The 20,478-nt window shown below is 43.5% G+C and overlaps 2 protein-coding genes across 6 annotated transcripts in view; one reads left to right on the top strand and one right to left on the bottom strand.

Annotated features, from left to right (window-relative positions):
- LOC139759070 (palmitoyltransferase ZDHHC3) overlaps positions 1-20,478 on the top strand; it is a 306,923-nt gene that overhangs the window by 96,429 nt on the left and 190,016 nt on the right. The window lies entirely within an intron of this gene.
- LOC139759063 (uncharacterized) overlaps positions 15,260-20,478 on the bottom strand; it is a 30,655-nt gene continuing 25,436 nt past the window's right edge. For 4 of the 5 annotated variants that reach the window (XM_071680987.1, XM_071680988.1, XM_071680989.1 and 1 more), the window contains exons 5-6: positions 17,359-17,462; positions 15,260-16,260 (exon numbers count right to left, since the gene is read on the bottom strand). In XM_071680987.1, the coding sequence (XP_071537088.1) occupies positions 15,904-16,260; positions 17,359-17,462 (461 nt within the window). In that variant the 3' untranslated portion in view covers positions 15,260-15,903. The remainder of the gene's footprint in view (positions 16,261-17,358; positions 17,463-20,478) is intronic. The other variant, XM_071680991.1, reaches the window with a different exon arrangement.

Here is a 20,478-nt window from a genome sequence, read left to right on the forward strand (position 1 = left end):
CGCCAGTGAATGACGCTTGTGTATTTTACCAGTGGACGTGGTGGGTATGTATGGAAGTTTGAATGATACATGATTTGCTCTTTCCTGATGGTGGTGGATTCGGTAGCGGGTAACTCTCTTCTTACTGGTGGGTTGAGTAAGGTGGCCACGGCTGTTGTTGCTTGACCACCTTACGTACCCATCTGCTCCCTAGTGTGAGGGGGGTCGAGTAGGGTACATTCCAGACCAAGCGTAGTGGTGACCTCTCCGGCAAGCGGAAATAACCTGCAGTTATGGAGGGTCTGTAAACACAAGAGACTTTGATATCTTCCGGTCTCAAGACCCTATATACTCTCTTCCGTCACTGACAAGAAACGACTGTGTGTAAGTCCCTTCCGCTGTACCGTTTACTTCTGTATGTCTTCTCCACACTGACCCGCCCTCAGATACGTCCTCCTGCTAGAGATGTGGGGCCGTCAGCGAACTTGGCCAGCGAGAAGCACAAGAGCAACAGTCATCTTGGTGGCTCGGTGATTCTTGAGTCAGAGTTCGGGGTTTTGAAGAAGTGTTGCGTCCGAAGACCTCCTCTTTTTTTTCGTTTTTTTCCTACCTTCCTACCTCTTCGTCAGCTTCGTCAGTCGTCCAGCTTTTGTGTGTAGACAACGTGGAAAGCCCACTTCTCCACCGCCTCTCCGTCGGGGTGTTGTCCACAGGGGGTTGGGTATCCCCTGGTCTCAGGCATTTTCATCGTCCATCCTGAGGGAGTTGTGGTCGTTCCTACGTATCTCTGTCCTTTACTGCCAACGCTCCGGCGGTGGGGACTGGGGCGATGACCCACTTAGAAGACAGATGTACCGCCTGGTGTCTGACGGTTGTCACTGGAAGGGCATCGAAGAGCACTCGAAAACACACGTCCATTCCTTGCCCTCCGCTGTGAGCGAGAGAGAGAGAGAGAGAGAGAGAGAGAGAGAGAGAGAGAGAGAGAGAACCTCAGTAATGTGATACTTCATCTCCTGCTGCCATCCTCTGGGTTGTAAACACCACAATATTTCTTGGAATTTGCGCCGACGTCGAGAGACGTGGGTGAACCGCTTTTAAATGACCATGTGAAAACAAAACCCAAGACTTCTGCCCCATTTTCGAAATGGGATTCCCCCTCCTCTCTTTCCCCCCCATTCTGACTGAACGAACTTGAAAATATGTTTGTTTTTATTCTATTTTCCCAATGAAATCCTTCTCCACCTCTCAGACGACGCTTTTGTCTCTGCTAGCATGAACGAGAGTTCTCTGTTCCGAGTATGCGTCTGATTTCAAAGTTATCCTCACAAATGACCTGGCAGATCAGACCTGGAGAAACACTCTCTCTCTCTCTCTCTCTCTCTCTCTCTCTCTCTCTCTCTCTCTCTCTCTCTCTCTCTCTCTCTCTCTCTCTCTCTCTCTCTCTCCTTTATCGCTTCAGCTCTTTACGTTTCAATATAGGCCTAGCCTCGATGGAGACTGTCGTCCGTATATCGGAGCCTTTGAAATAAATGGACATGTCTTTATCTTCAAACGAAAAACACCACTAAAGGAACCCTACCATTGCTCGTGTTAGTGTACAAGTGACGTCACCACTTTGAAAACTCGCCATGATATAATCATTTTTGTCATAATTTGTCTAATCATTTTTAATCATAAATTGTCTAATCATTTTTATCATAATTTGTCTGATCATTTTTATCATAATTTGTCTAATCATTTTTATCATAATTTGTCTAAACCTCATCTAATGTCCTTCTTGTCCTGGCCTCTGTGGGTGAATGCCTCTACCAATTTTTCTTAAGGCCATATATTTTTTTTTTCCACCAAAATTTGGCTCTAAGCCAGGCAAGGTACAAAGGCTAATTGGATTTACTAGTAATCTATAATTGTATGATAACTATATTAGCCATAATGAGGAGCTTCAGTTACAATAGATTTCCATTGTGGGTGCAGTACGCCCCGTCCTAGGGGGTTTGGGTGGGGTTCGGGTTCGTTCCGTCTCGTTCGAGACCTGAGGGAGAGTGGATGATCACTCAACACCGGGTGGTGCTTCAGGTTCATGAAGCTCTCTGTTGACTCGAACCAACAACTAACTATTGAACTCTACAACGTTTTCTATGTCAGGAAGATGAACTATATAATGAGGATCACTAAAAAAAAAGACGTGGATCTTGTATCTTTTTTCATTCATTCTTATGGAATCTAAAACCTTTCCTGAGGCAGACGTGCAGTACGGGCCTTTTTTTTTTTATGTTGGCTGAGACGACACGGGCAAATGGGGCCTTAATGAAGGCCATCTCATTACAGCTATATATATATATCCCTGGGGATAGGGGAGAAAGAATACTTCCCACGTATTCCCTGGGTGTCGTAGAAGGCGACTAAAAGGGGAGGGAGCAGGGGGCTGGAAATCCTCCTCTCTCGTTTTTAATCTTCCAGAAGAAGGAACAGAGAATGGGGGCCAAGTGAGGATATTCCCTGAAAGGCTCCGTCCTCTGTTTTTAACGCTATCTCGCTAACGCGGGAAATGGCGAATAGTATGAAATATATATATATATATATATATATATATATATATATATATATATATATATATATATATATATATATATATATATATATATATCCTAGCCTGAGCCAGGTACCCATTTTATCGACTAACTCCTACAGTTGGATGAACAGCTGGGTTGACTGTGGACCGACTGCCGCAACCAGGATTCGAACCTACGTGGTCGACCCGGGACAGCCTGTTAGTACCTCACGGACAGGAACGTGTAACGAGTAAATGAACTGTGCTCAATTTTCGTGTGACAAATAAATCAAAACATACCTTACATTCCTGTGAGATATAATTCAAATATAACCAAGATTCATGTGAGAAATACTTAAAATATAACCAAGATATACGTGACATAATTGAAGTATAACCAAGACTTACGTGACATAATTGAAGTATAACCAAGACTTACGTGACATGATTGAAATATAACCAAGATTCACGTGACATAATTGAAATATAACCAATATTGACGTGACAGATAACTGAAATATATCTGAAATTTACGTGACAATTGAAATGTAATCAGTTCACGTGACAGATCCTTGAAATGTACCCAAGATTCACGTGACATAATTGAAATGTAATCGATTTACGTGACAGGTAATTGAAATGTAACCAAGATTCCCGTGACTTAATTGGAATGTAATCCAGATTCACGTGACGGATAATTGAAATGTAACCAAGATTCACGTGACATAATTGGAATGTAATACAGATTCAGGTGACAGATAATTGAAATGTAACCAAGATTCACGTGACAGATAAGTGGACTGAGATGATCATCCCAGAACAGCCCCGCACTGGGAGACGACCAAGGGACACACACACCTCATCAAATAGTGAGGGCGGAACAGACAGCCTTGGGTCTGTTGTAGTAGTGCCCCACCATCACCACCACCGTGACGACGCTCGCTCGTCTCTCTCTCTCTCTCTCTCTCTCTCTCTCTCTCTCTCTCTCTCTCTCCCGGGGCGCGGCGCCAGGCAGGCAGGCGGTGCCGGGCCGGACCAACCCCCTCAACCACCCACCAGGGACGCGTCAATACTCGGGGACCATCCACCCACCCATCTACCATCCCCTTTCACCATCCCTCCCTCTCAACTCCCTCCCTCCCTCCCGCCCCGCGGTAACGCTTGCTTCAACCGTTACAGCCGCCCCCCCCGTGACGCCATGTGACGCTCACCACCACCTCGTCCTCCTCCTCCTCCTCCTGTTCCACCCCTACGTGGCGTTCAACACCACCAACACCACCTCTTCTTCCTCCTCCTCCTCCTCCTCCTCCCCTACGTGGCGTTCAACACCAACACCACCTCTTCTTCCTCTTCCTCCTCCTCCTCTACGTGGCGTTCACCACCACCACCTGGCCCTTGACCCTCCCCCTCAGAACGAGTGTTGTCCACCACCACCTTCTCCTCCTCCTCCTCCCACCCTTCCCCAGGTGACGCTCACCCACCACCTCCTCCTCCTCCCCAACCCTCGAACGACCTCCTCCCCCCACCCAAAGTTCAATTCCTCCCCTCCCCCCTAAGACTCTGAACCTTCTGCCGAGTGAGTCCCACTACCTCCTGCGATGTTCATCTCCTCACCACCCCTCCCCCAAAAGACCTCCTCACCACCCCTCCCCCAAAATACCTCCTCACCCCTCACCCCCAAAATACCTCCTCACCCCCCCAAAAGACCTCCCCACCCTCCCCCTACCACCGCCACCACTGGGGGGTTCACTCTCACAACACGATGGTACCTCGTCTATTTGAACAGCCGACACATCGATAGACTGACACGAGGGGGGTCACGCAAAGTGCAGTGGTTCAAGACTGACCTGTCGAGGCGTGGATGTAAGTTAAAATGGTGTATGGCATAATTTCGAGATGAGGATGCCTCCTCCTCCTCTTCCTCCTTCTTCTTCTTCCCCCTACCCCTCCAAGGCTTCATCGTCCCCTCCAAGGCATCATCGTCCCCTCCAAGGCTTCATCGTCCCCTCCAAGGCCTCATCGTCCCCTCCAAGGCCTCATCGTCCCCTCCAAGGCCTCATCGTCCCCTCCAAGGCCTCATCGTCCCCTCCAAGGCATCATCGTCCCCTCCAAGGCCTCATCGTCCCCAAAGAGGTGAGTAGGAGTTGTGAAAAGAGGATCGACACCAGACGAATAAGTTCATTGATGACTGAACGTAAAAAAAAAAAAAAAAAAAAAAATGTCTGGGGATGCAAGCCAAGAACCAATAGTCAGGACCTTGTTGTGTACATTAGATCACAATTGAGTGTCTTGAGGATATAATGAGAATCAAGAGGAACAGCTCTCCATAAAGGAATATTCTGTCGACGTGAAACACAGCCCTAAAGAAGTCTTAAGATATGTTAACATTTAAGGGAGGGGGGGGAAGATCATGGATGCTATTAGCCCGGTATCAAATGCTAAAGGTGTGATTTGCCACGAGCGACATTAAAAGAAATGGCCTCCCTTCCTTCTGAAAAGGTGTTTCCACTCTGCGTTTATCCATCGCAAGTTGTGTATGTATCCCCCTCCCTGGCTGAGCATCGGAAAGAAGAAACTAGACCTCAGAAATACTGGGTTCCACGTTAGATATCTTAAGGCAAAGTCGTCAGTCTTGGCTAATGAACAGGTGCAGACGATTATCTCCACCCCAAGCTAGAATACTGGAAGAAGTTAACCCTCAAGTTACCTTTTTTCCAGTTCAACAAAACATAGAGGAAGAAAATGTACCTCAAACCACTGCCCAGTTACCCATACTTCAGTTCCAGGTGAAGTTCCAGGGACGAAACTACGCCCCAAATTGTGAAATCCTTTGGAGAAAATGACTCGCCATCCAACAATCACGAGTATTGGCCGGGACAAGACTCATGTCTCAAGAATCCCACTCAAATCTTCAGTCATAAGAAGTGGAACTCTGTGATACCCTCTGATATTACGTACGTGGCCATATCTTCGTAAAGCCTTGGACAAAGCCCCGCATTAAAAGATTACTAGATAAGATAAAAGGTCACGAGTAGAGGAGGTCGACTCTGCTCGTGGATAACGGATTGGCTCTCTGAGAGGAAACGAAAAGTGGGGTTAAACATTAACCAACCATCCGACTGGCTTCACACGTAATGGAGTACCGTAATGGACCAACACATCGGTTCACTATATCCTTACATGGTCTGCCGTAAGGTACTTCAATGTTTATGTTAGCTTATGGCCTCTTTTTTTTTTGTTTTTGATAACCTCATCTATCCCTTCAATACTAGATGAGAAACTTCTCATTTTGCTCATTCGGAGCACAACACATAATCCTACGTCAGCCACAGTCAGTTGTGGATGTGCTAAAAGCTGTGCTCATTCTATGTGATTCGAACCTGGAATCTTGGTCGAGACGGGTTCGACCTCCTGGCGGGACGGGTTGCGTGGAGTCCGATGGTAAACATAAGAGAGACGCGCTCTGGAAGGACCTACAACTTGGCGATTCAGATTCTTCTCAGCTGTGGAGACCCCGTGCGGCCACAAGCAGGCATGCGAGGGCGTTGCAGCCACTCAGGAAAGAGACTGGAGGTGGTTCATTAGGCGGCTGGGTATGCAAGAGGAGGTGAACCTTGGGAGGAAGCTAATGTACTTTCGGAATGGACTTCGCTACTCTCACGCTTTAGGTATCACCCGGCAACCCAACCAGGGATGTTCTCAAGGCCTTGTGGGAAATCGTGGACACAAATCGAGAGTATCAGATCAGAGACCCTACATCTGAACATTGTGGGACCCCCAGTGATTATAAGGGTAAAGGTATACCTTAAGCCCTTTGGCGGGAAAAATAACGCGCAGTACTAATACCTAACCATCTCTTAGATCTATTACGTTTGTTCTGCTTCGTAAGGTGTTATTACGTTTGTGAGATTCGCCCCTATCCATAACCACCTCCTCCTCAAATGCATTCACTGTTCTTCTCTCCTTCTTTCTCTCTCGTGGCTCTGCACCATATTTGCGACGTACTTCCTCCAACACCGTCTTGCTTACGATGCAGCATCTTCAAGTTCCCCCCAGGCATATATATATATATATATATATATATATATATATATATATATATATATATATATATATATATCCCCCCTGGGGATAGGGGACAAAGAATACTTCCCACGTATTCCCTGCGTGTCGTAAAAGGCGACTAAAAGGGGAGGGAGCGGGGGGCTGGAAATCCTCCCCTCTCGTTTTTTTTTTAATTTTCCAAAAGAAGGAACAGAGAATTGGGCCAGGTGAGGGTATTCCCTCAAAGGCCCAGTCCTCTGTTCTTAACGCTACCTCGCTAATGCGGGAAATGGCGAACAGTTTGAAAGAAAAAAGAAAATATATATATATATATATATATATATATATATATATATATATATATATATATATATATATATATCATACAAAAATTAAAGCATCCATTGCCTAAAGTACTTTCCTACCACCACCACAGTTCCCGTAGACAGACAGCCATCTTGAGGCTGTAGTCAAGTTGATCTCATATTCAGAAGTGGTGATCTTCACGGACGGTTGAAAGGCGTCGTTCCAACATTACGCCGAGTCGTAGATTCCTCTTAATCCGCAGGCGACGCGAGAACTCCACACGTCGCCTATGAAATTGTCACTGCGATTTTCCCCTCGTAATCTGTGATCTCCTCTGTTCGTGAATCTCCCCAGTTCGCCTTTCATATATCCTTTAGATTAAAGAAAATCCGTACGAGATAATCCGGGCTGGCGTGTGGCTGGTGAGGGTTTTACAGAGAGGCGGCAGGTAAGTCGGGAAGGGGCATCAACCGGGGAAAGAGGAAGCCATACTATTTTCTCTCTCAAAGCGACTGGAACCATTTTCAAATTCCTATTCGGTGGAGACGTCTTAGGGAATGTTCCCCACCAAGTCCTCCAGATTACACCGTCGGTTCTTGACGAAGATGGTTCCAAGACTTATGGATCGAGGCTTATGGGTAACGCATTTCTTTTCTCTTTTTTTTTTAACATTTTTAAATTTCAGTATTGGGCGCTCGGTATACTTTGTTATACCGTAGAAAACTTTTCCAAGGCCCTTGTCTATTAATCGCCACGTAAATTGCGTTTATCTTATTATGATTAATGGCAGCAGTAGTAGACGCCGTGTATTCTAGTTTCTGTAGTGGTGGTTTTAGAAGCGGTTACTCTTACGTAATCTTAATTTGTCTCGTTTGCACGACAATTCTTCGTTTCTGTCGAGCACTCTCCCCAGACGCTCCCGATCGTACTCTATCCACCGTTTTAACTCCCCGAGCATGTGGCCATAAGGAAGGAAATCGTTTACCTCAACGCTCTAAAGGTTCAGCGGGACCCAGCACCTGCCAGATGTTACCTTTCCCAGGGCGGATCTCCGCCAGACTTACAGTAGCTCAGCGAGTTGGTTCCGTGCCATACCTGCTCTCTTGTATAACATTACGTTAAAAGTTATGCTGTAATAAAAGATAACATGCACTGCAGCTGACGCAAGACGTGTGTTTGAGTCAGCTGACGCAAGACGTGTGTTTGCGTCAACTGCAATGGTGTGCTGCATTGATACTGACCCTAGGGGATGTGAACGACGCTCACCACCACTCTGGTGACGCTCCATCACATCTCGCTGAGGTAGTTGTTCCGTTCTCTCTCGTCTACACACACACACACACACACACACATACAAATTGTGGTTTGTCACGTTTCACGTTTATACTCATCCCTGAATTTTAAATGAGTTTCTTTACTAGAATGAATGAGTTAGAAATCGTGCCAAAAAAAAAAAGGATGATAATTTGTACTAACCATTTAGATAGTTTGTATATTACTGATATAAATAATATGGGTATTATTATATCAATACACTTATGTGTCGTAACTGAACCATTGGGATGAGGTAGATGAGGTATTACCGAGCTGTTTTAAGTTAGGTCAGTCATCCCTGCCTCTCAGTGATACTCTTGATTTGTTTGTTAAAAAAAAAAAAATCTTTGTTTACCTCATCAGTCGACGGGAAAGCGTTGTTCTCTCTTGTGTATTAAGATCAATCATCAGGTCAAACATTTTTTTTTTTCTATACGAACAACTTAATGCCCTAATAAGGACCATCTCATTATACATATATGGTGAGGAAAGATTGACATAGAATATATATGTGTCAGAGGTGGAGGGAACGAGAAGTGGAAGACCAAATTAGAGGTGGAAGGATGGAGTGAAAAAGATTTTGTGCAATCGGGGTCTGAACATACAGGAGGGTGAAAGGCATGCAAGGAATAGATTGAATTGGAACGATGTGAAGCGTCTGGGGTAAACCATTGAAAGTTTTGTGGGGCCTGAATGTAGAAAGGGAGCTGCGGTTTCGGTGCATTACACATGACAGCTACAGACTGAGTATGAACGAATGTGGCTTTTGTTGTCTTTTCCTAGCGCTACCTCGCGCGCGCGCAGGGGGGGGGGGGGGGGAAGGGGGTGCCATTTCATGTGCGGCTGGGTGGCGGCTTAAATGGATGAAGGCGGCAAGTATGAATATGTACATGTGTATATGTATATGTCCATGTATGTATATGTATGTATACGATGAAATGTATAGGTATGTATGTGTATGTATATACGTGTATGTGGGTGGGTCGGGCCATTCTTTCGTCTGTTTCCTTGCACTACTTCGCTAACTTGGGAGACAGCGACTAAGTATATATATATATATATATATATATATATATATATATATATATATATATATATATATATATATATATATTAGATATGTTGATCACACTAGTCCGTGACGTAAGTTATGGAGGTGAACTCGCACTCCAGTGGTAGTTCACACAGTTTTATTTAACATGTAATTTTCCTATACATGTGGCACGACAATGTTTCGTGGAGACGATCCACATTTTCAGGTGCCAATACTTAAAAGTTATTTAAATCTCAACATCACAACGGAGAACTCGCCGTTTAGCGCTAATCAGTATAGACCAATCACTGTCCGCTTTGTGTGGTAGTAACCGTTGAAAGGGAGAGAGATTAAGTGGGTTCACGTGGCGGGGGTTGACATGGGTTGCTGGGTGTGTCTGGAACAACTTACTGTTGTTTTTATAGTTTTATCAGTTATCTCGTAATGATTTGGTTAAAGCTAGGATAGGCTTTAAAGTTGCCTGGGGACAAAATAAAGTCTTTAGTATTAGCAATTAAGACATTCAATGACGTTGCGTGTGGCATAATCAGCAGAGGGGTATAGGATAACGGGATTTTCAAGATCTCTGGGGGTGATCATTTTCATGACAGTGTTTAGAGGTCACATTTTTGTCGTCATCTCTGCGTACTGCATGACGGTGCCAATCACCGTCATATTACTTTTAATGGTAAATACTTTTTACACATGAGGTTTAGTTAACATGGCTATGGATAATCATCCCTTATCTCTTGTGCTTCCAAACCTGGGCATAGAATATTTTAAAGCTATACTATTATATAAAAACCAGGCGCTCTTGCATGGTTTAGATGCATTGGTGACAACCTGTATGTTTTGGCCAGGCCACTCGCATACCGATTGGTTCTCGGTAAGACTGAACAACTTGCCCTAATCTGTGAAGTTCATTGTAGAGGACGAGAATAATACAGGTTGTCTTTCTTGGATGTGGAAATAAGTAGAAGCCAAGATGTATTGAAGGCTGAAGCTTAGAAAATCCTCCAAACATCATGCCAAAAGTTCATTTTAATCTAATCGTCATATTAATGCTGTGAAATCTGTATGTCTTTTAATCTAACCGTCATATTAATGCTGAGAAATCTGTATGTCTTTTTTTATGGTTCTGAATATATCTATAAAACGAAAATTGGTGGAATTGTATCGTGAGAGTCGTACGATGATGGTAGGGTTGTTGTGTGGTTGTAGTTGTGTAGGAGACAGTAAGGTCCCACAACATGCTCCACAATAGGGCCAGTACCTGCATGTAACCAGTCTGATCTGCTCATTATAATAACACAAGGCTTCCCAGACAGTGTTGGTCCACTGCTGGCAGTCCCTCATTACTAACCACAGCTTAACTAGCACAATAAAAAATTTCCAAGTCCAACCTTATCTTATATGTAGGACCCACACACACACACACACACACATGCCTAGTTCCTCACGTCCATACTCTTCATCTCTTGCTTTTCCTCGTCTAAGTGGCGACTTATGTGGCCATTTCTGTCGTAATCACTTGTCAATTTAGACGCCAGTGTATGCGGCCGCGGTCGGTGCTTGTGTATCAGTCACTTTCACAGCTTTGACCACGCCATTGCCTGCTGCTGTGATCGCCTCGTTACTAGGTCGGCCAGATCGCCATGTTACTAGGTCGGCCAGATCGCCACGTTACTAGGTCTGACTTGAAAAAAAAAAAAAAATTGTCCGAAGGGCTTGACGGGAATTCCATCACCCAACTCACTCCGCTACTTCCTACGTGATACGGATCGAGCAGCTCGAGGACCCCAGGCTGAAGAAAGAGGTTTGACTTCAGGTGCCAAGCTCACCCAGGAACCCTTGAGGTGTGTGGCGAGGGAGATGTGTGACCCGCGCCAGAGATCTTGCGACCCGATGGCGTAGCCTTCGACTAGGTCATTAAAGTGTCAAGTCAGAGGCCTACCGTACAATAAGCTCATCAGCATCGTAATAAAAGTTCCTAGTGATCCTGGCAGCAACTGGTCTCGCCTCGTCTAGAGGGCCAAAAAGTGAGGCTCGTAAGAATCGTACTGGAAGCTACGGTAGAGTGAGTGGTCAGCGGTAAGATTCTACCACTTAAAGATGCACTCCAGGTGTACTTTACAACACACTGTGAAAATAGAATTCGAGCTTGTAGTATCACCCTGAACAAGGAGGTGAAAGGTTGCGGAGTGTGATATTTACGAATGCGAGGAGTGAGAGAATTGCACAATAGTACTCTGTGTATGGAGAGGCTTGAAGCTACAAGCAGTACCCACTGCTAATGCAGGTGTAATGGTGAGGTAGGAGTCGCATCATAATGCTGCTACAGGAGAATGGAAGTATTACCTTAGGTCTCATGGTGCTGCTGCTAGAGGGAGGAGGTGTTGCCTTGGGTTTCGTGGTCCTGCTGCAGGAGGGAGGAGGCGTTCTTACCGTGGGGACCTAATGAAGAGACAACAATTTTCAGAGAAGATATCAGTCTTTGAATTGTAATTTATGTGAGAACGTTAAGCTGGGATATGGAATTCCACGGTTAGAAAGTAAAACAAATGTTATAGAAAGGGTATGCGAAATATATGAGGAAGTCACTCCATAGGCCCCATAATATTACCATCCTTGGCCACACCTACAGAATACTTTTAATTTTAGTGGCCACAGGTAATGCTGAGGGCGAAGATCGCCTTTAATGCTGACTGATCCTCCAATCTTGTGTGTGGCCCGCGTCAGCAGCATTAATTGTGATCCAGGCCAGCATCATTAACCGTGAACCAGACCAGTACCACTTGCAGTTAAAACAGGTCAGCAGGACTTCAGGTTGATCAGGTCAATAGAACTTTGGGTAGGTAGGTCAGGTCAAAAGAAATTTGGGTAGGTAGCTCAGGTCAATAGAAATAAGGCAGGTCCAGGACAGCAAGACTTAGTAGCCCAGGTCATTAGGAATAAGGGAAGTCCAGGTCATTTGGATACAGGTAGCTCAGGGCAGAATGAATATGGTTGCCTAGATCAGAGGTATGACAAATAAGGCTATCAAGGTTAAGGCCTCTACTGGGACCGCCGTAGGTTCTACCCGCTCACAGTTAAGCTACGGCTGACACTAAAATTCGTTTTCTTTATTGCTCGTCCACTGTCCATTCTCCTCTAGTGTTTGAGGAGGGCCACTTCTACAAGGGTGTAAATTTCTTATTCTTCAACACTTTGTGACTCATCCTTCTCCCAGTACGAATTATTGAGTCTGCGTGTTATTCTATCTTTCTAGGTTCACGTTTGGTTGGTCGTGTTCTTAGGCCTGTTAGTTGGGGTGCCATTAACGCAGTTAACTTCAAAATCTAACAATTGGGAAAAAATCATGAGCATTTTCATCCTCAAGGTAATTCTTATCTGGTACACGATAACAGAAGGACGTTACCCGATCATCTTTTTGAGGAAGCTAGTAGTGGTCTGAGTCACGCTTGCAAGTCCCGATACGAGTTTTGTCTCATGGTCGAGCTATACCACATTCACCCTCACGAGACTGAACTCTACGCAGTTTCGGTCAGGCGGAGTTCTCCAGCTTGAACTAACAGGGACGCCCGAGCTCCCGTGTAGATTGGACGTATAGACGAGGTTCATTGAAAACCGTTAACTGACGCTGTCTTGGCTTTGCACAATGTGGGTCAAGTGGTGGACAGAAATACTGTACTAACTTCCAAGACGACCAGTAGCTGTAAAGGAGCTAATTAGCAGATGATTCACAACCAACAACTAGGGAAGGGATGGAATATTTTCAAAAGGTGACCAGTAAGCCGGAAAAGAAAAGGAGGGAAAGCAAAGTGAGGCAAGTGATTGTGGCGAGGTCAAGAATGATGAGAGGAAAAGGATTGCTCGCTTAGTAGAAAACAAAGTATTCAGGGGTGGTCGAACGAATGCTCGAGACAGGATCGACTCGACGAGGAATCCTGCTAGCGAGAAGAGATCAGGTAGGAGGAAGTTGCATGGTTGCACTTTCCAAATGTGTCATTCCTTGAGCAGCTGGTGGGGGTTGGTCATGGTTGGGGTCGAGGCAATCGAGTTTTGTTTTCTTACGACGAAAGTATTTAAGAATGTTATGGTGACGGTACCTTAGGACAAACAACCGGTTTCGTGTTACAAGAGCAGAAAGTGGGGCCATCGCGGTATCGTTGAGGTCATGGATGAGGAAGGCGCAGTCGCTGGTGTGGAAATGAGATAAACTCGGAACAACGTGTCGTGCCGCGTTGCTGTGGCAGTGCGCATAATGCAGGCTCCTCGGTATGTCATATGAAGCCATGGGTGCGCGGCGCCTCGCGATAGGGCATCAGGTAAACGCAGCAGCGGCATTGGGAGAGAGAAAAAAAAAAAAGTGTGGAAGAAGTTGGAAGAGAGTGTACCGTGCTGATGATGACTGAAAATGGTTGTATGAAAACATATTGACTGAGAAGTTCGGTGACGTGTCTACCCTAGTTTAACTGCAGTAAGGAATCCACACGCTTATAGTAAGATATATATATATATATATATATATATATATATACACACACAAGGATGTGGATGTTGAGTATGAAGGTAAGAGGGTTGCAAATAATGTATGGTAACGAATTCGAGAAAACCACCCTCGTTGTAGAGTACCAGAATCTGGACATAAGGTATAGATGACCTGCAAGTGGGAAGCTGACGTTCCCATAGGGTATTGGCATGACGGGCTATTGGCCAGGGTGAAAGATACTGTGGAAGAATCTGTAGATTAGAGTATAAGGTTACCTTAAGTTGTTAGGGACAGGGGTAATGGAGAAAAGTAGTTTGGGTTATTCTTCCGTGGAATGTAAACAGTTTTAAGTTCATGCCCTGCGAAAGTTAGTGGGTGCTGAAGCCTTACTAGAAACAGCCACGGAGGATGGTGGTTCGATGAATTTGTGATTATTATTGTTTCTCTTTACCAGCTAATTACGGGATTTTAGAGTTCTCAAAAATTCGTAAATACTTCTCCTTGTCTTTTCTTTGTGCACTTCATGATTCTCTCTATATTTCAATTAAGGCAAAGCCATGATGTCTTTTGTCTGTGACTGAAGCCTTCAACATACAAAAAAAAATTACGTTTAGAAAGATATACCAATTGAATTGGTAGCAGCTGACAAACAAAATGGGTATAATTTACAAGGGAAATCTCTATGTATTGTTGATATTTCTGGACAACCTCAAATGTTTGATATACCTCTTAATCTACAGCCGATTATTCAGTTAACTGTGCCAAAATCATCTGAATTCTGTGGGGTTAAATGTAATATTTCCCAAAAATGTATTAAGAAAGCAGCTGACCAAAAAAAACCTTACCGCACCTAACTAATCCAAGAATTCATTAAGCATGAAGATTTGGTATAATGAATTTAGTGTCGTGAATTTTATTCATGGACATTTGATTAGTCCTAATCTTCCACTTCACAAGAAACCTTTCCCGCTTTCTCCATAATATTTTCTTCAGTAAACAATGAAGATGGGTTACAATAAAGACTTCGTGGTGGGACGGTGTTTGAGGCAGTACTTACAGGAAAGGAGTGTAAATGATTGGAAGATATATAAGAGAGCGTGACAGGTCAAGAAAAAGATGTAGAGGTTGAAAAAGAGGGCAAATGAAAGTTGAGGTGAGCGAGTATCAGCAAAGTTTAGGGAGGAGATGATGATTCAGAAGGCGAGTGTGTTTGATGATAGGGAGGTATAATTCTGTTTATTTCAGAGGATCAGTGTATTTCACCAAAGTCCCTTTATCTTTTCATTAAGAGAAGACCTTTACTAAGAGCTTAGCTTTATCGAAATTCTCCTTCAACTTTGACAAACATGAAGTTAATGTGACCACAGATTATGTTTAGTTTGTATTGAAGTGAAATAAATTCAACTAATTAAGCCACATAAGGGGTAAGGTATAGTCTTTTTATAAAAACAGGATGGTTTTGAATATATGATGACTAACTGCTGAAAACAAGGATAATTATGTTTGTCATTCAAATACAGTTTAGAGTAAACACTTGTCAAAACACTAAATCATTTTTTTTTCACTCATTCAAATACAGGATAGAGCAAACACTTGTCAAAAAGCTGCAACATTTTGTAGTAATAATAATATTTTGTCTTCACTCTGCATCTGGCCTAAGACTTGTTATACTGTATTGCTTTTACAAAGTATACATACACAACTGTCCAGCCACTCGTAGTGTTTCACAACTGTTCATTCCAATTCTAAAAAAGTGTGCTTATAATTCATGTACTCCCGATGACACTTTTTAATTAGGAATCATGGAACACTTGTGGGGTTAATAGTTACATTATGATAATACTTGTACAGTCAGTACTTACATTATATTGTCGTCAGTACTTACATTATATTGTTTTAGTGTTCTGATATTCATTTATATACCCTAAAAGGTAACCACTCAGATCATTATCAGTTCACTAGACAGCAACTCTACCACCATAACAAGTTTATGTGAGACTTTTTTTTTTTCTGACAAACCTTATAAGCAGATTGAGGGACTAAGTACAGATAGCCCCCTTGTTCTTCCTTTACCAGATATCTTTGTTATGAACAACAAAAGTGGTTAGCTAAATGTTCTCAATTTTAGACCTTCATTTCATTATATTTATTTATTAGTCATTATACCCCCTTGCTCTCTTTATGTTATACCTGCCAACATGTATCATCTTCATCATCACTACTATCTTCATCATCACCCTTGCCGACAACTTTGCCACCTTTATCATCACCCTTGCCATCATCATCATCTCTCTTACCATCTTTATCATCACCCTTGCCATCATCATCATCTCTCTTACCATCTTTATCATCACCCTTGCCATCATCATCATCTCTCTTACAACTTTCGCCAGCACTTGCATGTTTTGCCCCACCATCCTTGCTTAAGAACCAATCAGTTACCTTGGATAAGCCAAACCCTATACCTGCTCCTGTTGAGGCTAGAGCACCTGTTGCAGTAGCCCCAATACCTGCAGCACCAGCTGACTGAAGGGCTGCCACCTGTTTCCAATGACAGAAAATAAATAAATAAAAATACATATTAACTTTTCAGTAAAAACTTTATAAAAGATAAGTATCTCAATATCACACTTAAAAAAATGTACAAAAAAATTAGTGACCAGTAATACATTCATATGTAGTAATACATAGGCTGTCATTCATAAACACAAATACATATCTAATATACATACAAGTACATACATTAAAATGAGAATGGATGGATATGGAGAAAAATATCTGATTACTACGGGCAGAGAATGCTGTGACAGTAAATAAAAATGATTACTGCTACAGGAGTATTGATGCAGAAGGGTGTGACTGGTGATTGGCACAGCTAGAGACTGTAGCATTGGGTGATTATGACTGTCTTAAAAGTTATGATTGGTAACTGCAGCATGTGGTAATGTGACGGCAGTGGGTGGTGGCTGTGGTTTTCACCAATGACAAGAGCAAGAGTCTCTACCTACCACTATCTACACAATCACCAAACAACAATATCAACACAGTCACCATCCACCACTATTACCACAGTCACAACAAACCACTATCAACACAGTCAACACTCACTAAATATGCAGTCCACCACCTACCACTATTAACATCCAATCCATCACCCATCACTGTGAACATGCAATCCACCACACCTCTATCAACATGCAATCCACCACACACCTCTATCAACATGCAATCCACCACACACCTCTATCAACATGCAATCCACCACACACCACTATCAACATGCAATCCACCACTAGCAACATCCAGTCCATTACCCACCACTATCAACAACTAGTCCATCACTCACCACTATCAGCATCTAGTCCATTACCTACATTATCAACAACCAGTCCATCACCCACTACTATCAACATCCAGTCCATCACCTAACACTATCAACAACCAGTCCACCATCCATCACTGAAAACATCCAGTCCACTAACCATCACCAACAACATGCAGTCCACCACCCATCACTAAAAACATCCAGTCCACTATCCATCACCAACATGCAGACCACATCTACCACTATCAAGATCCAGTCCACCATCCACCACCGTCAACATGCAGTCCACTCGTCATTGATCACCAAACACTCACCAAACCTCCTGCAGCAATACCTCCTCCATTTGCAAGGGCAGCGGAGGACATCATGGATGCAGCAAGTGAACCACTTGCAATCCCAGCTGAGGTGAAGCCAGCAGCTGTTGAAGAAAACAAGCTGGTACATAAGTGATTCAGAGAAGACCACAATAAAGAAAAAAAAAAGCTGTATATGGGGGCTATGTATTCACTTAGTTCAAGGATAAAGTCACCCCACTAGGATATGTGTATTATCATTATGCAGTAAAGCTGGACAGAAGTTCATAATCCAACCAAAAAAAATCAAATATATGTTTGCAAAATCTAGTACATGAGTGAAAAACTTGAGCTTAACCTTGTTTTGCTTTCTGAGGATGGAGATGGTACACAAGTACATAAAATGTAAATGCAGGTGCCTAACACGAGCAGAGGAACCTAACAGGTGCTATGCCCCACCTCAACTGAGGAAAGGAGGGCTCTAACCCTACGTGTAGGTCCTGCTACCAACAGTTCCAGAGGGTTTGATGAAATCATAATAGCATCAGCATATCATGGGTAGCTACTATACCTGACACTAACACCTTAATATTCCCAGTTCAGTTTTGCAATGTTACTTGATATTCTCAGGAATAACCAGAGAAATCATTTCACCCTGTCCATTCCTCTTTGTATTCTTTACTATTTTCTGATTGTTGATGTTGCATTTTCATATGTATGTCCAGTTATTTCTAGGCATGTTCATATTTCTGGCCATGTACAGTGTCCACAAAAAGCCCTGTCTGCCCCCATATATTTTTGAAGGCAATACATGGATAAGGTTTATTGTAGGAACAAGCATATGATGCTCTCGGGGTGAAATCATCATATATCTGGTCACTGGGATTAGTTTTTCTAATAGTGTGAGCACCAGCAACCCACCTCTATGTGCCTGAAGTTACCTGAGTGCCACTTCATTTTCGAAGCTTCACTTTTGGACACTGTATTTCATCCACCTGTGCTTCAAAATTATCAGCTTTTACCTTTCTAAAAGGGAGAAAGCCCAAATTTGCACCAGGCAACAAGAAAATGAGAGTAAACCTTAAATTTCTAGGTGCACTGAGCACACAGAACAAATGATCAGGCAGTTGCTTTCTGTAACACCTCATCAGAATCTCACCTTATTCAGATCAAGACCGAATGGACTCAAAACATGGACCTATAAGACTTCAGGAACCTTGCCAATCCCATGTACAGATGTCTGCAGATGGTAATGAAGACCAAAGGAAAGATGACAAGATGATAATGAAGACCAAAGGAAAGATGACAAAGTTATAAAATGTAAGTGTGACACCACATTTACAAATGTATAGGTAGGTGGAAAGATTTCTTGCAGACATGGTATTATAATACATTGTTATTAAAAAGCAAGCAACACAACTTGTGCTGATAATGTCAACAACTTTTCATAATCTATGGAAGTCACACTAGGAGGTTCTTCATATTCATTCCATTAATTGATGGACTGCCTAGAAAAGGCTGTTAGTTCAATATCTGCTAATAAAACCTGTTTTTTCATAAGAATTATTAGAATTCAGTATGCTACCACACACACACACAAAAAAAAATATACCAATAAATAATCAATAATATCCCTGGGGGTAGGGGAAAAAAGAATACTTCCCGCACATTCCCCATGTGTCGTAGAAGGGGACTAAAGGGGAGGGGAGTGGGGTGCTAGAAACCCACCCCTCCTTGTATTTAACTTTCTAAAAGGGGAAACAGAAGGAGTCATGCGGGGAGTGCTCATCCTCGAAGGCTCAGATCGGGGTGTCTAAATGTGTGTGGATGTAACCAAGATGAGAAAAATGGAGAGATAGGTAGTATGTTTGGGGAAAGGAACCTGGATGTTTTGGCTCAAGGGTAAAGGGGAAGAGTGGTTTGGGAATGTCTTGGGGGTAAAGTCAGGGGTTGGTGAGAGGACAAGTGCAAAGGAAGGAGTAGCACTACTCCTGAAGCAGTTGTGGGAGTATGTGACAGAGTGTAAGAAAGTGAACTCTAGATTGATATGGATAAAATTGAAAGTGGATGGAAAGAGATGGGTGATTATTGGTGTCTATATACCTGGTCATGAGAAGAAAGATCATGAGAGGCAAGAGTTCTGGGATCAGCTAAGTAAGTCTGTTAACAGCTTTGATGCACGAGACCGGGTTATAGTGATGGGTGATTTGAATGCAAAGGTGAGTAATGTGGCAGTTGAGGGTATAATTGATGGACATGGGGTGTTCAGTATTGTAAATGGAAATGGTGAAGAGCTTGTAGATTTGTGTGCTGAAAAAGAACTGGTGATTGGGAATACCTGGTTTAAAAAGAGAGATATACATAAGTATACATATGTATGTAAGTAGGAGAGATGGCCAGAGAGCATTATGGATTACATGTTAATTGATAAGCATGTAAAAGAGAGACTTTTGGATGTTAATGTGTTGAAAGGGGCAACTAGAGGGATGTCTGATCATTATGGAGGTGAAGGTGAAGATTTGTAGAGGTTTTCAGAAAAGAAGAGAGAAAGTTGGGATAAAGAGAGTGGTGAGAGTAAGTGAGCTGGAAAGGAGACTTGCATGAGGAAGTACCAGGAGAGATTGAGTGCAGAATGGAAAAAGGTGAGAGCAAATGATGTACGGGGAGTGGGGGAGGAATGGGTTGTATTTAGGGAAGCAGTGCTGGCTTGCGCAAAAGATGCATGTGGCATGAGAAAGGTGGGAGGTGGGCAGATTGGGAAGGGTAGTGAGTGGTAGGATGAAGAAGTGGGATTGTTAGTGAAAGAGAAGAGAGGGGCATTTGGACGATTGTTGTGAGGGAGGTGGTGCAGGTGACTGTGAGATGAGTGAAAGGAGGCAGGAGGGGGGTGCAGGGGATGAAAGAGAGAGCAGGCGAGAGTTGGGGTGGGAGAGTATCGTTGGATTTCGAGGAGAGTGTGGAGATGTTTTGGAGGGAGGTAAATGGGGTGCATGGGATGGGAGAACCGATGGTAGCATTGGGGAGGGGGGGTGACGGCAGGTGGTGGGGAAGTGAGAGGGAGGTGGAGTGAGTGTTTTGAGGATTTGTTGGGTGTATTTGATAATAGAGTGTCAGATGTGGGGTGTTTTGGTTGAAGTGGTG

This window comes from Panulirus ornatus, chromosome 32, assembly GCF_036320965.1.
Source record: "Panulirus ornatus isolate Po-2019 chromosome 32, ASM3632096v1, whole genome shotgun sequence".
Taxonomy (NCBI): Eukaryota; Metazoa; Arthropoda; class Malacostraca; order Decapoda; family Palinuridae; genus Panulirus; species Panulirus ornatus.